At 37.4% G+C, this 16,330-nt stretch overlaps 2 protein-coding genes across 2 annotated transcripts; both read left to right on the top strand.

The window, feature by feature from the left end:
* The first annotated feature begins 2,874 nt into the window (after positions 1–2,874).
* Positions 2,875–3,819, top strand: LOC699926 (olfactory receptor 14K1). The gene has a single exon (XM_001086459.5). It carries the CDS (start codon positions 2,875–2,877, stop codon positions 3,817–3,819), a length of 945 nt encoding a protein of 314 aa, XP_001086459.2.
* An 11,581-nt stretch (positions 3,820–15,400) lies between these two features.
* LOC708144 (olfactory receptor 14A16-like) lies at positions 15,401–16,330 on the top strand. The gene has a single exon (XM_028848985.2). The coding sequence runs from the start codon at positions 15,401–15,403 to the stop codon at positions 16,328–16,330; it is 930 nt and encodes a 309-aa protein (XP_028704818.2).

The following is a 16,330-nucleotide window of genomic DNA, read 5'->3' as shown; positions in this document are numbered from 1 at the left end:
AATCATTGTGAGTTTAACCCGGGGAGCTGGGGTCTTGAAGCAGGAATCAGTAAGCTATAGGAAACTGTTTGCAGCATTCACTAGATCTCCCTAAGAATTGAAAACTAGAGCTCTCTTTGAACAAAAACTGTGAAAAGAAGTCCTCAATTACTTAGACATTTCATTTTTATTTTCTTATCTTCTGAAATTATTTTAAACAAATGTAGAACTGTTTGGGAAAGCATTCTCACCAGCCTTTGTTATGAATGTTGCTTCTATTGATTTTACTCAAGAATGGAAATATTTTCCAGAGCTGAAGATTCCATATAGGCCTCCGCTCCCCTCCCCTCCCCTCGCCTCCCCTCGCCTCTCCTCCCCTCCCCTCCCATCCCCTTCCCTCTCCTCCTTTCCCATCCCCTCCCCTCTCTTCCCCTCCCCTCCCCTCTCCTCTTCCTGTTTGCTCTCTCATTCTCTCCATTCCTCATATTCCTGACAAAAGTGACAAAATTTGTTGTTAATATGATATAGAAATGGTAAAGAAACATATAAACCTGAACTTACCCTATTCTCCTCCTTAGATACCCCTTGATTTTAGGATTATTTTTTGCATTATAAGTATCTTCCAAGTTTTAGATTGATTGAGACTCAGGTTGCATATTTTTATTAAATTATGTGGAATTTCCCTGGACCAAAGAAGTATATAAATATAATGAGGCAAAGCTTTATTGTTATTAATGTTGTCTGTAAAGAAAAGCACACAGACTTTTAAACTAATGCTATCACTCATTTCATATGTAATCATGTGAAATAAGGTGAAACACAAATCAAAAATGAGATGGAAGGGATAAAAATCTAGCATCGAAGTCAAACATCACTGGGGTGGGAGGAACTCAAAAGGACACTCACTCACTCACTGAGCTACCCTGGCCATCTCTCAAACACACAGGCTGATGCAACAGAAACCAGGATGGATGGTTTGCTAGTTTGGAGGTAGCTCCTGGGGTATTTTGACACCGCTCCAGGTTTTATTCCCCCAGCAGGTTGAACGGAGGAGGCTTTATGTTCGGGGCTTCCATGAATTAGCTCACGTTAAGTTATGAGTCAGGCTCTCCATTATTGCTCTAAAGCTAGGGCCAGTGCTTTCTCTAACAAGAACGCCCAAAGTTTGCAACATAGTATGAAATTTCATTTGCTCATGAGTCTTTTCAATTAAAAAAAAGTATTTTATTTTATTTTTGTAGACATAGAGGGATCTCATCTTGTTGCCCACGCTTGTCTCAAACTCCTGGCCTCAAGAGATCCTCTGGCCTCAGCCTCCCAAAATGCTGGGATTACTGGCATGAACCACCATGCCTGGTCCGTTTTCAGCTTCAAATCACTTGTTAATTCAGTTCTCAGAAAATCACCTGTACTGAAATGGACGTGTTATATGAAGGTTAGAGGTACGACTGCTCATCCTGGAAAAGCTCTGTTTATTCTTGCTCGTCCTCTCAGCTGTGTGCGTGTGTGTGTGTGTGTGTGTGTGTGTGTGTGTGTGTGAATAGGGAAGGGGGAGAATGTATGTTGTAATGGCCTGCTACTTTCTATTTCAGTTGAAAAACTGCTGAACAACAAAGTGAGACCCTCTTGTGTCTACAAAAATAAAATATTTTTTAAGTTGAAAAGACTCAAGAGCAAATGGAAATCTCATACTATGTTGCAAACTTTGGGTGTTATTGTTGGAAAAAGCACTGGCCGTAGCTTTAGAGCAATAATGGGGAGCCTGACTTATAACTCAACATAAGCAAACTCACGGCTGCCCCAAACTTAAAACCTCCTCTGTTTGACCTGCTGGGGAGAATAAAACCTAGAGCAGTGTCTGCACACCCTAAGAGCTACTTCCAAACTAGCAAACCATCCATCCTGTTTTCTGTTCTGTGTGTTTTAGAGATGGCCTGGAAAGCAAAGGGGAAAGTAAAAAATTGCCATTGAAGTGATACTAAAGTAAAATCAAGAGAGGTTCTAAAGACAAGATGATCTGAGGGAAAAACATGGCCAAAACTCTCCCTCCCGCCGGGGTGTGCGAGTGATCTCACATGACAAGCTCTGAATGTCTTTCACATAAGAGGCACACCGCATCTCTGGTTAGATGCTGTAGATATCCCTGTCTGTCACTTCCTGTGGTTAATTAAACCCTTCCGAGAATATTATGTTAGTCATCTGGCTAAGTCTCAGGTTTTGTTCTTTTCATGAAAAATGACACTATATATTTGAAAACTGATTTGTGGAAATAACTTGAGTACTTTTAAATTTTTGTGCTATGCTATGTATATGGACTAAAGAAAGAAAAAAATGATACTATAATCACATTTTCACCAAAGGAGTAAACTTTAATGCAAAAAATGGGAGAAAAATCTTAATACCCTTCCGTGAGAAGGGGATAGTAAATTAGAGTATCACCCGATGATAATGACTATTTTAAATATTGCAGTAAGTAGCAAGCAGAAATTTCATTCATAACATTTAATACACACAAAACTACATTAACCAGGATATTTATACATGAAAAGGCATGCCCTATTATAGTTATATATAATTGCATAGCCAACCCTGTAATTCCCAATGGAAATAAAATCACTCAAAAGTCATTTCAAGTAATGAGGGAGATGAGTGAAGTTCTTTGCTTCTTTCACAATGAATCTTAGTCCAGGACTACTAAGTGTTAGACTGATATACCCACAATTGTTTTACACGAGTCGATGAGAAATATAAATTGCTTGATATTTTTAAACTTTTTGTCTAGCTCTTGATGCTATACATACCTTCATTCAATAAATGAAGAAACAAATGATATTTTTTAATATTTGTATGACACTTATTTTCCTTTACTCAATAGGGCCCTTATAATTTTGAATTATGACCAATCAGACTCAGATGATGGAATTCTTGCTTATGAGATTTACTGAGAATTGGATGCTCCTGAGGCTACACGCTGTGCTCTTCTCATTGATCTACCTTGCAGCCGTGCTGATGAATTTAGTCATCATTCTCCTCACGATTCTTGACCACCATCTCCACATGGCAATGTACTTTTTCCTCCGACATTTGTCCTTCTTAGACCTGTGTCTCATTTCTGCCACAGTCCCCAAATCCATCCTCAACTCTGTCACCTCCACTGACTCCATCTCCTTCCTGGGGTGTGTGTTGCAACTCTTCTTGGTGGTACTGCTGGCTGGATCAGAGATTGGCATCCTCACTGCCATGTCCTATGACCGCTATGCTGCCATCTGCCGCCCCCTGCACTATGAGGCTGTCATGAGCAGAGGGCTCTGTGTCCAGTTGATGGCTCTGTCCTGGCTCAACGGAGGGGCCCTGGGACTCTTGTACACAGCTGGAACATTCTCTCTGAATTTTTGTGGCTTTAATGAGATACATCAGTTCTTCTGTGATGTCCCTGCCCTACTAAAGCTTACTTGTTCTAAAGAACATGGCATCATTAGTGTCAGTGTGACCATTGGGGTCTGTTACGCATTTTCATGTTTAGTTTGCATTGTAGTTTCCTATGTGTACATTTTCTCTGCTGTGTTAAGGATATCACCAAGACAAAGACAATCCAAAGCCTTTTCCAACTGTGTGCCTCACCTCATTGTTGTCACTGTGTTTCTTGTAACAGGTGCTGTTGCTTATTTAAAGCCAGGATCTGATGCACCTTCTATTCTAGACTTGCTGGTGTCTGTGTTCTATTCTGTCGCACCTCCAACCTTGAACCCTGTTATCTACTGTCTGAGGAACAAGGCCATTAAATCCGCTCTGAGTAAAGTCCTATGGAATGTTAGAAGCAGTGGGGTAATGAAAAGATGACTAAAGTTGAAGCTGGGAAGTAACATTTTTTGTTGTTGTTCTGCCATCCACTAGCTGTTTAAAATTATCTCTATTTTGGGATCAAAATGTCATGGAGTCTTGCTACTGATAATCTCAAGTAGTCAGTTTTAATAGAAATAGAAAGCAAGTATTTTCCTAAAGTTTTTGCACTTTTTTTTTTTTTTTTTTTTTTTTTGAGACAGAATCTTACTCTGTTGCCCAGGCTGGAGTGCAGGGGCGTGATCTTGGCTCACTGCAACCTCTGCCTCCAGGCTCAAGCAATTATCATGCCTTGGCTTCCCAAGTAACTGGGATTACAGGCGTGTGCAACCACGCCCAGCTAATTTTTTTATTTTTAGTAGAGACAGGGTTCCGCCCATGTTGGCCAGGCTGGTCTTGAACTCCTGACCTCAAACAATCCGTCAGTCTTAGCCTCCAAAAGTGTTGGGATTACAGGCATAAGACCCCGTGCCCGTCTCTTTTCCTCCGCTTCTTCACTTTATTATGTAGAAATGATTAAAGTTTTCCTATGACACCTTCAATGATTTTTACTCTTGTTCTAAAGATCCACATGCATTGCATGAGATTTGTATGAGGTTCTCATTCCTCAAAAAGCTTTCATCTTTTCTGGCATCCTCTTCAGTTAGTTCCTGCATTATTGTCCTAGATTTTGCATTGCATCTCAGGTTTTATCGATTCGACTTTCTTTATAGCTTCTGATTTTCACTATTTGGTAAAATTGTAATTTTAACTTAAAGTTATGATTTCAACTTACTTTTACAGTTTAAAAAATGCACTCAATTTTATTGCATTTTACCTATTTGATTCATGTGTCCTTGGTAGATTTTATACAATTACCTAAACATTTAGGAAGATGATTTTCTCATGTCTTTTTCAACATAAATTATGTTTTGGAGTAGAATATTTTTCTCTTCATTAAAACTTTGTTTTATGTAATGTGTTGATTCCTGACTTGTGCAAATTGCTTTCATAATGTATTAGAATTAATGAAATAGCATTTAGCACTGTTTCTAACATTGTGATAAATTCTACATTTTCTGGACTTTTAATATTATGTAACATTTCAAATACCCTAAATGTGTAGAATTGTTTTCTACTCCTTGCTGCAGGAAACAATCCTGTCACCCTATTTGTCCTCTCTCTGCTTCTTTCCTAGAGATGGAAATTAACGTTTGTTGCCTAATTTCACTGTATCAGACACTTTCGCATATACCACTTTTATTAATCCTCTGATGTGAGGCAGCATGTAATACAGTTAAGCAGATGGGACAGCTGAGACTGAGTATCTTGTTGTTTATGTTACTCATAACTTAGGAATGTAAAAAAAATATGTTTCTAGCCTTTGGCAATACCTTTCAAACTCTGTATGCTCACTACAGCATCTTTGAAACTTGGTCCATGTTAGCTTCCTCATGAAATCTTCTATTTGCCCATATTCTACCCAAATATTAAAATCTAGCTAAGATTTTTAGAGTCTAGCTACAAAACATTATGAAAGTGCTTAATTACACATTTCTCTGTCTCTAAACTCTCGTATGTCATTGTATGTATTGTATGTCAGAAAATAATTTAAATATCTTCTAGTGAGCTTTGCACAAATATTTGACAGAAAATAAATATATTTTTAAAATCTGTTTAACACAGAAACTGGATTATCTAATGCCTGCATGGAAAGTTCATGCATACATTCTTTGATTTACTTTTACAGTGCAGTTCACAGTTGGTGAGCATATAATGGTTTTGTCATTACTTCTTTAACACTGCCTGGATCCTAAGCCAATTCATTTCAATGCACCATAAATTTAGTTTTGTGTATTTAAGAAAAAATAAACATCGCATTAAATGAACTTATCAACTTTGAGTTGAATCCCTGTTATAGAAACATTGAATTGGAATATGAATAAAAAAGTGTGTCTGAGAACTGAAGGCACTGGATAATGACTATATTTTTAGAGAGCAACCATAAAGAGTGAGTGATAAATCACACAAGTATACATGTGTAAATATACATATAGATACAGTCAAAGTTTCAATGGAAAAAAAGGGTAAGAAGTAGTAACAGGAAGTGAATTTTTGCTGTTTTACATTCAAAGCAAAGAAAGCTGTAACTTGTCTTGAATCTATTGGTCATGCAGTTTTATGTTTAAAGAGTACATTGCTGATGTTTGCTCTGATAGGTTGTGCTATGAAACTCTTTATTCACTATTTTGACACTTCTCTGCTTACTTTATGAAACGCTCATTGTACTGTACCCACGTGCATTAGATGGAGACATGCCACAATTGAGAACCCTGCAAGCTTACAGATCACTTCTGTGATGCCCTCCCACTCTTGTTTTCCGAAATTTTACCTTTACAATGATGACACAGATGAAAGTAACTTGAAATAGTACTTCTATTTCAGTTCAAAGGAATTCCGAGTATCTGGAAACAATAGCTTTGCTCAAATGTTGAAGCAAAATGTGTATTGCACTTTTGGAAAGCTTCTTCACAGTAGTTTGTTATGGGTTTATGGAAAAGCCTGAACTTGGTGTGGTGTGAAACAGATTTCTTTATTATTTTATTTCAAATTCCATGTAATTTTTATTTTAACCATGTAATTTCCAGTCTGCTTTTCTTATACCTCAATATTGAAATTTCTTGGAGATAAGACACACACACAGACACACACACCATGAAGTGAAGACTGTGTTTACCATTGTAGAATGTAATCTGACATAACAAGATGCTTATTTAAAAGACCCCACCAGTAGCTAGTTAAATCAAATATCTAATACTAGCGACTTAACTGCTTGTTCAAGGAAAGTGAGCTTCTACTCTCTGTGTTGTAACTGGTAAAAATTTTCCTTCATGTTTGGGTCTTTTTCTGTTTCATTGAAGGTTTATTTTTCTAACCTCGTGAGAAATATTGAATATATTCTGCTATATTATGTTTAAAAGCTTTATATTTTACCATTAAATTTTAGATCAATTATCTACCTGTAATTAATTTTTTGCACACTGGGGCTATATGACAGAAGATAATCAATATGATAATAAAATAGAGAATTAAGAAGATTACAAATATTTGATTTTTCCATTTACAAATTTAGGAAACTAATATGTAGACATAATGATTTGAGACAGCAAAACAACAAGAGGATACAAGGACGGGGCAAGACACAAAAAGGGGAACAGAAGTTTTCAAAAATATGCATTGGAAAGTAGATGTAGGTTATTTAATTAGAGATAGGAACTCTACAATTAAAAGTAATTTTTCAAGTTAAATGTATCTAGAACTATGCTATCAAATATCGCACCACTAGACACATGTGACTACTGTGTACTTTGAAATATAATTTGTATCACTAAGGAGCTAAGTTAGTACTTTTAGTTAATTTGCATTTAAAAATCGATAGTTGATTCATTTATTGGAACATTTTTAAGTGTGCTTGAAACAACCAGAGTATGGAAATCTATTTTTTGTCCACTTCAAATTTCATAAAGTCTAAATACAAATTATTTCCAGTGAAAGTTTAGTGTTCCACTTCCTGCCCACACAGCCCTCCACTGGAGGGCTTCCTGACTATGGCGCCCCCAGCAGAACTCCCCCTAGCAGAGCGCCCCCGACCCATGGCACCCCTCTCTGGAGTGCCCCCACCTGCAGAGCACCATGTCAGAACACCTCCTGCCTATGATGCCCCTGCTGCCTCCACTGGAGCTTCCATAACGGCAGTCCCCAAGAATTTCCTACAGAATGCTGTTGCCAGTGGTCTGGGAGCACCGTGGCCCCTCCAGCCCAGCCAGAGATTGGCCTCAAGGGACAAAGTTTTGCACCAAGTTTTATTTCTACCAAACATCTATGACAATTTCTATGGTTCTGCAGTTTCAGGACTACTCGATATTTGGCAGGCCTTTTAGTTTTAGCCATTCTGATGGGTCTGCAGGGACATTTCATTATGTGTTTAAGATGCATTTCATTCATAATTAATGATTTTGAACACATTTTCAAATGTTTGTTGGCATTGCCTTTTTTTGTGTGCTGCCTCTTCAAGTTTTTTCATTATTGATTTATAGGAGTTTAAAAAATATTTTGGGTATGAGACCTTTGTTGGTTATACGAGTTTCCAGTGTCTTTTTGTACTTGTACCTTAGAGCCTGTCTTTTTAACTGTCTGCATGGAAATGTAAGTCTTTAAGTGTGTTGTAATTGGTAAAAATTTTCCTTCATGGTTGGGTCTTTTTCTGTTTCATTGAAGGTTTATTTTTCTAACCTCTTGAGAAATATTGAATATATTCTGCTATATTATGTTTAAAAGCTTTATATTTTACCATTAAATTTTAGATCAGTTATCAACCTCTAATTAATTTTTTGCACACTGGGTAAAGTAGGCATCAAATTTTATTTTTAACCATATGGACATTTAAATGACGGCATCTTTTTCTCTGAAGTTCTACCTTGGCCACTGCTCATGTCATATATATGCATGGTATAGTTTTTGGCCCTTATGTTGCCTATGCCTGAACAAATACTATAGTGTTATAATGATTGTAATTCTGTAATATATTGATATTCATAGAGCAAATTATTTTTCCTTTGTGGTGAAAGTTTTAGCTCTTTTCATGTAATTTATATATGTTTTAGAGCAGACTATAAATTTTCACACATATACATATAATATAGTTAGGATCTTTTTGTTTTGTTTACTCTAATGTAATCACATTAAATCTATTGATTAAGGAAAATAGAAATATTAATCATTTGGATCTTCAAATATATAAATATTGTGAATTTTTATTGGTCTTCATTCCTCAATATATTTCTGACCTTCCTACTTGCATAAATATTATTATCTAAGAAGAACACTAATTTTCTTTGGGACAAATTGGTTAGGGTTGAATTCTCTGAGATTTCTTAATTTTCTTCTATTTGTGGGGGATAAGAGTTTTGGATGTATTACACTCTTGAAAGCAGATGCCAAATCAAAATTTGCCGTGGAAGATATCTATTGGTGGAGGACACTGTCCATAGATCTAGATCTTTATCATTCCCATATATCTTGATGGATATGCCAAAAATGTAAGCCTCTTCTTGTTCTTTTTTAATCTAAACTTAAGGGGTATACGTGCAGTTCTGCTACATGGCTATATTGCATAGCCACGGGCCAAGGTTGAGCACAGGTGCCTGAGACATACTTTAAAGTTGCCTTAAGGAGTGCTTCAGAAAACAAAGGAGAGGCTCAAGTTTTTAAAGAAAAAGGAACAAATCAGGAAAGGGGGAGATTATGAAGTTATTTGTGAGAAATTGGATATACATTGTGGAACTGTAGGGCAATAGTTGCTCTCTTCAGTGTATGGTATTTTATGGCTACTTTGTGTGTCAGTTAGTCTAGAGCCCATGCAGAGAGTGGTTTCAAGAGATAATTATTTAGCTCAAGGGAAGGAGTAAGACATGACTGTTACTGCACTTCAATGCATTCCTTGGCCTGAAAATTCAAGGGGCTAGCACTCCTCACATAAAAATATCTTTTCTTTCTTACCTGGAAAACTAAGAATAACAGTATATGGAAGTAATAAGATAATTCTATAATTACATTAATAAAGCCATTGTGATCTATATCTAATTAGGTAATTATCACCTATGAAATGCAACAGAAAATATATCCATACCTGATTAATAAATTATTACTTAAATCATTTGGAAAAGGAGCTAAGAAAAATTCTACAGTGATGCTATGAAAACATACACATTTAAAATACTCCTACTGAGTCAAGGGGTTGAAAAGAAGGATGGTAGCTTGGGGAAAAAAAATAGAAAGATGTCTTCTGGCTTTTTTTTTTGATAGTATGAACCATAATGTAGTGAAGCAGAGAAAAAATCCTCCCTAAGCAAAACCCCAAAGCCAGAAGCCTTAAAGGAAAAGAACAGTAGATTTAACTAGATTGAATAATATCTCATGGACAAAATGTAATCACAAAAAGAGTTTTAGAAAGCAGCTTTAATTTTTCTTTCTTTTTTTTTTTTGTATTTAAGAAGCATGAGACCTACAGGACCTAAATTTTCTAATACATAGAAAACTTAAGCAAAGCAATAAAAATGAATAATATAGGGAAAAGTTATAAAAAGATATCAGACAAAAAAATTAAAACAAATGGCTCATATAATTTATAAAACTTGCCCAGACTGACTGACAAATATATGCACAGGAGAACAAGGAGACATTTATTTCTCCTCTCATAATGTTAAGGAAGGATGGACCTAGATTTAAAAAGTTGAAATAATCTGTCTTTTGAGACTTCCTTGCATCTCTGGGGATAAAATGAGGCAGGGTCTGTAAAGTCTTGTTCTTTCCAAGGGCAGGATGGTGGTTAATTTGGTTCTACTCCCAGGATATTTACTTAACCAATTAGGAGAATCACCTTAAAACCGGGAAAAACCATGGGCACAGCGGTTCATGGTTCTTGCCCTGTCTGGACATGATTGTGTACATGATCATCTCTGCAGCTAAAAGAATCCAATGAAATTCCTGCTGTTATTGTTTTCCAACCTTTTTCTGTCCTTTTATTTGCAACCCTAGTTGGATGTCTTAACTTCTGTAAGTATTCACTTTTTGTCTTTGGATTGTGAATAATTGGTCTACTTTGAAGCTCAGAAGAGTCAATGTGAGTAACATGGACAGAGTAAGAGAGTTATGACATTAGCTGTTAGTGACATTAGCTGGAAGCCCACAACAGCCATAGAAAGGGGGAGACTTCGCGACACCACCTCCCTGGTGTCCACTGGACTTTGATGGGTGGCATCCACTAGCGGAATTCAGAAAAAGGAAGGTGTGAAATCGGTTTGTATAAAGAAGAGTACCATGCTAGGGAGGAGGGTTACTGTATCACCTCTTCAGAAGCCTTGTATGATGCCATCCTGGGATTCAGCTGAGTAAGCCTGCGTTCTTAACATTGTATAAGACATCCTAACATAGAAGCCTATGGAATGTGGCCACCTGTTTTCAAATCCAGCCCCCACACTTGTGTGACCAGGGGCTAATTGCTTAAGCTCCCCACAGGTCCAATTTCTGCATATAATTGGCATACAAGGGTTTGTTTTGAGCATTGATGTAAGTTATATCCAGTAATATTTGGAAACGTCTTCGAATGTGACTGGTGTAGGTAAGTGCTCTAGATCTCACATTCCCAAGAGCACATTTCTCAGACCATGAGTCATTCCTGCCTCTGACCATCCTGCCAAAATGCATGCCTTCTCAGGTCACCTTATTCTGAAGAAAATAAAACAACAATTTGTTGTTATTGAAGGATTAGAGTGTGGGAGGTTGATCTGTATAAACTTTTTGATACATTCTCCTACACATAATCCATGGATCTGACCTCTTAGATACTTAAAAAAGGTGAACAGTTTACATCAAAATTATTTGTAAGCCTAGAAATATTTTCAGAGGCTTACCAACATACAAGCTTTAATTTCATTTCAACTGAGATTTGAGTTCATTTGTTTATCTGAATCAATATAATTTAAAAAATGTTTTCTAATATGTTGCCTTGGTCTAAGATGGTTAAGAGTTTGTCATTGTTTTGACATGTACAGTTGGGATCTTCCTTTCTATAGCAGTCCAAGGAAGGAAAGAGAGACAAATACCACTTCCACTCCAAGCCTAGCCATCAAAGCCAGGGTGAATCAGTCTATGGGAAGTCTGCTAGTATTTGAAGGGACAAAGACGTTCTTTCCCCTGTATAAACACTTCTAACCGTGAATTGCTAATGCGAAGACTTTTTTTTTTTTTTGTCGAAAAGGAGTCTCGCTCTATCTCCCAGGCTGGAGTGCAGTGGCACAACCTCGGCTCACTGCAAGCTCCGCCTCCTGGGTTCATGCGATTCTCCTGCCTCAACCTCCTAAGTAGCTGGAACTACAGGTTCTCGCCACCACACCCGGCTAATTTTTTTGTATTTTTAGTAGAGACGGGTTTTCACCATATTAGCCAGATGGTCTCCATCTCCTGACCTCATGATCCGCCTGCCTCGGCCTCCCAAACGGCTGGGATTACAGGTGTGAGCCACTGCGCCTGGCCTTAATGCAAAGACTTTCTAAACACTAGTGGGAAGGTTTTCATTTGCATTTCATAATTAAAAGTATCTCTAAGTAGTTTATGTCGAGACGGAAGTTATGGTGATCGTCCTCACTGAGGTCAGAACACCCTCTTGCAGGCCCTCTCTCCCAAGTCTTTAATTAACAGAAGAGTTTTCTATAGCACTGGGGTCTGGGACATGAGCAGGTCTGAACAAGAAGAGCCACAGTGGGAAGGAGGCAGAGATAGGAGGCTTGCTGGGAGCATCTACTTCTACCTCCTTACTAGTTTCAAAGCAAAGGCGGAAAAATTTATATTCACCCCTCTGTATCTAGCATTTGCTCTTACATTGATTTCACTTTGCATTATTCAAGAACACATTCAAACTTCCCATTCATCTTCTTTCTCAAGTCAGTTTGTATTTTCTCTTTCCCTTTCATACCTATTATGACCATTTATTTCAAACCTTCTTTTAATAACTCATAGGTTTACTATTAAGTAATATCCTCACTAGTTTCTCTGCCTCAAGAATATCTTCTCTGCAAAAGTGACCATATATAAAGAAAAGTTGTTATAGAAAATGCCACTTTCATTAGGCCACCTCCCCCTTAACCACTGAAGTGCGTTTTGCTGTCAGCAAGGTGAAAGCTAAACCTCTCAGCCCATTGCTCATCCTTTCCAAATCCCTCATCCTCCTAGCCCACACCACACGCACAAACCTTTGCTACAAAGCATTCTACCTACACATCGCTCAGGATGCTAAGGTCCTGCTATGTTCACACTGTTCTTGTAAAAGAACAGGGGCCTAAAAAACCTCTGTTCCCTTTTGTTTTCCTAAATATTATCCATTTTCCAAAAGTTAATTATTTCATTTCCCACATTTCTACATCACATGCACCTTGATTCCCTTGAACTTCTGAAGTACTTTGTGCCTTCCCTCATCTGGTTCAACAGACATCATCGTACATACTTATTACAATTGTAAGGAAGGAAAATATCAGTTGTTGAGAAATTAAAATGTATAATCAGAGTAGTAAATAATGTTGAGATAAGTAACTGGATTACCAGAGGAAATTTGGGATTGATGCTAAATTAATTTTGATTGCTGGAATTCCCAAAGTAGAATTTGGCAGTAGAAAAGAAGAAAAGCATAAACAATTTGGGGGTAGGGACAACCACTTCTGAGAGAAAAAAAATGCAAAAGTCTTCCAGAAAGAAATTTTATGAATCGGGACATTCTAACACAGTGGTCCTCAAACTCTAGCATGCATCCTGATTATTTAAAGGGATAGTTAGAACACCTCTCACTGGGCTCCACTCCCAGAGTTCCTGATTCAGCAGATCTGAGGTGGGGACTTGAGACTGCCTTTCTAGCAAGTTCCCCAGTGATACTGACATAGCTGAGCCAAGGACTAAACCTTGAGAACCGCTGGTCAGGCCCGTGAAGAAGACTGTGATAAATATTAAACAGATATTTGTTGTAAATTCCAGTAAGAGATCAAAAAAAAAAAAAAAAAAAAAAGAATTGACTCGATCATGGACAATAAAATATTTTATTTTGTGTTTGTTTGTTGGCTGATTGGTTGCTTAGCTGGTTTCACTATAGGGCGTATCAGATGGATTTAGGGAGAATATATAATTTCTGATTTCTCCAGCCTTCATGAAGCAATCTTTTAGAAAATATGAAGTTTACAGTGGGAGAAATTACAATGAGACCTGGGTAAATAGATTATGAGAAAATACTTTTTGAGATAAGAGAACTCTGCTGGATACTATCTCAGCTGTAACTGACTTTGAAAAGCTAATTTTTATTTATTTTCTGAAGTGTGACTATGCTCCAGGCCAAACAGTGAATTCTACCCTATTTTCATTGTTGTGTAATTACATCTAATGATCGCTCATAGTATACAAGCCTCTAGTGTTTGTTTTTCCATTGAGCATATACGCTTATAGCCAACACCAGCACTTTTGTTGAATCTTATGTGGTTATCTGAATAATGGAGTTCAAAATGAAGAAGAGAGAGGGGAAACCAATAAAGAGCAAATTCTTGGATGCAGAAGTTTTATCAAGATCTAGACAAAAAACTTAGTTGTAAAAATTAATAATATAGTTCAGGGAAAAGTAACTGAGCAAACAGTTATTAGATTAGGAATGTGAAATACTGGGGAAAATCCTGAATCTATTTGATGTGGCCTCATAGTGGGATCCTGCAAAGGTTACCTCCTCTCAACAATGCTTATGAATAGGTACATTAAACATGGCTTATTAAATGACATTGAGTGTTTCCAATGTTAGATGTTGCACTGCAAACTCAGAAAGGAGGAAACAATTTTTTCTCTGAGACAAGAAAGAAGGAATGGAAATATGAGCAGAAAGCAGCTTGATGGAGAAATACAGGATTAATTTGCTATTCTCAGTCATGCAGATGATGATGTAACCCACAGAGGATGGAAGGAATATGGACAGTGGTGAAAGCTCAGGGCAGGAAGAACAACAAAAGGAAAGGGAGAGCCGGCCAGACAGCTATGAACCAAAACGAGAGCTTGTTGTCCCAGCTAACTAAATAGGAGCCTTGACTAAAAACACACGGAGCAGTTGCTGAAAGGTGACAGCGCTAATGCTGAGACATTTGCTAGAAGGTAAAGACTTTAACGTATAATAAATGAATGTGAATATTATGTTGCACAATTCAGATATTTCAGTTCTACTGGGGGACAAGTTTTCATTGAACAAAATGTAATACAACAAAAGTAATGAAAACTGTCTGATATTTTTTCTGTGTGTTAGATAAATTAGAGTGATGTTTCTAAGATCTCACAAGTTTTTTTCGTAAAATTCGACTGTGTCAGCAATCACTATCCATGGCAGATGCTAAAGCGTATGTTTTTTAAAAAACAGGATAAAATCATGAGTCACATATGAATATAAACACAGGTCAAAGATTTTATTTAACTCAATAATTAATGGGGGAATTTGCAAGATATTCCAACTGGTTCAGAAGAGAAGTCAAAGTACCACAGTGAAATCAAAGTACCACACATATAAGGGCAGATAAAGAAAGCTGAAATAAATTTACAAATAGATGTAAAATAGGTCTACCTACAGAACAGTAATCAATTACATTACATCAGAATATAACTAATTTGTATTTTTATGAGAAAGAATAATTTGCATATTAACTGCTTCCTACAACTTCCAGAATTGTAAAGTAGCTCAAAGATAATAAAATACAACTAGACAGGACACTTAGTATTTTTCACTGTTGTTATTTTCTTATTACAAAGTTTTTCACAATTTTTCCTGACTCTGGCATAAGAATGAAGATTGGATGAGCAGAGGAAATGCTATTTGTTAAAGTCCTCCTTGTTCCTTGGTGTTGTCTGATATGATCTTGAATTTTTTGGCAGATGCACATGTGAGTGGGAGAAAGATAAGTGAAGGAAATAAAACAGTACACCCTTTTGTCCAAGTCTAAAACTGCTTACTTTATTTTTTACAGCAACTGGTAAAATGTCCAAAGAAATGAACAACTTCACCTTTGGGAGAATATTCTTCCTCATGGGGTTCTCTGACATTCGGGAGACCCAGATCCTACATTCTGTGCTCTTTTTGCTAATTTACCTGGTGGCACTGATGGGGAATCTTCTCATCATCACCCTCATCATCAAGGATCATCGGCTCCACACGCCCATGTACTTTTTCCTAAAGAACTTATCTTTCCTGGATCTGTGTCTCATTTCCGTCACTGTTCCTAAGTCCATCACAAACTCCCTGATGAATTGCAACACCATTTCATTCCTTGGATGTGTGTGTCAGGTTTTTTTCTTCTTTCTCTTAGCCAATACAGAAGTAGCTCTTCTCACGGTCATGTGCTATGACCGCTATGTTGCCATCTGCCACCCACTCAGATATGAGGTCATAATGAGTCATGAAGCCTGTGTGCAGACGGCTGTCTCTTCATGGGTCAGTGGAAGCCTCAATGCAATCCTGCACACAGCTTGCACCTTCTCTGTGCCCATGTGTGGGTTTCCTGAGGTTCATCATTTCTTTTGTGATATCCCACAACTGCTCTCCCTTGCCTGTTCTTACAACACTGGTGAATTGGTAATCATTGGGCTCAGCCTCGTGTTGGACTTTGGCTGCTTTGTGTTTATTGACATTTCTTACATTCACATATTCTCCACTGTGCTGAGGATGCCCTCCAAAGAAGGCAGGTCCAAAGCTTTCTCCACATGCCTGCCTCATCTCATTGTTGTGACTTTATTTTTCTCTTCAGGGTTTTTTGCCTATTTACGCCCTCTGCCTAAATCTCCATCACCCTTGGATTTGCTGGTTTCAGTGTTCTACACTGTGATGCCACCCATCATGAATCCCTTCATCTATAGCCTAAGAAATAAGGATATGAAGATGGCATTCTGGGAACTACAAATTAGTAGATAG

The sequence above is a fragment of the Macaca mulatta genome, chromosome 1 (assembly GCF_049350105.2).
Source record: "Macaca mulatta isolate MMU2019108-1 chromosome 1, T2T-MMU8v2.0, whole genome shotgun sequence".
Lineage (NCBI taxonomy): Eukaryota > Metazoa > Chordata > Mammalia > Primates > Cercopithecidae > Macaca > Macaca mulatta.
This window is presented reverse-complemented; position numbering and strand designations above follow the sequence as displayed.

Coding starts and splice junctions, on each gene's coding strand:
- LOC699926 (XM_001086459.5), top strand. CDS start 2,875: ATGACCAATCAGACTCAGATGATGGAATTCTTGCTTATGAGATTTACT.
- LOC708144 (XM_028848985.2), top strand. CDS start 15,401: ATGTCCAAAGAAATGAACAACTTCACCTTTGGGAGAATATTCTTCCTC.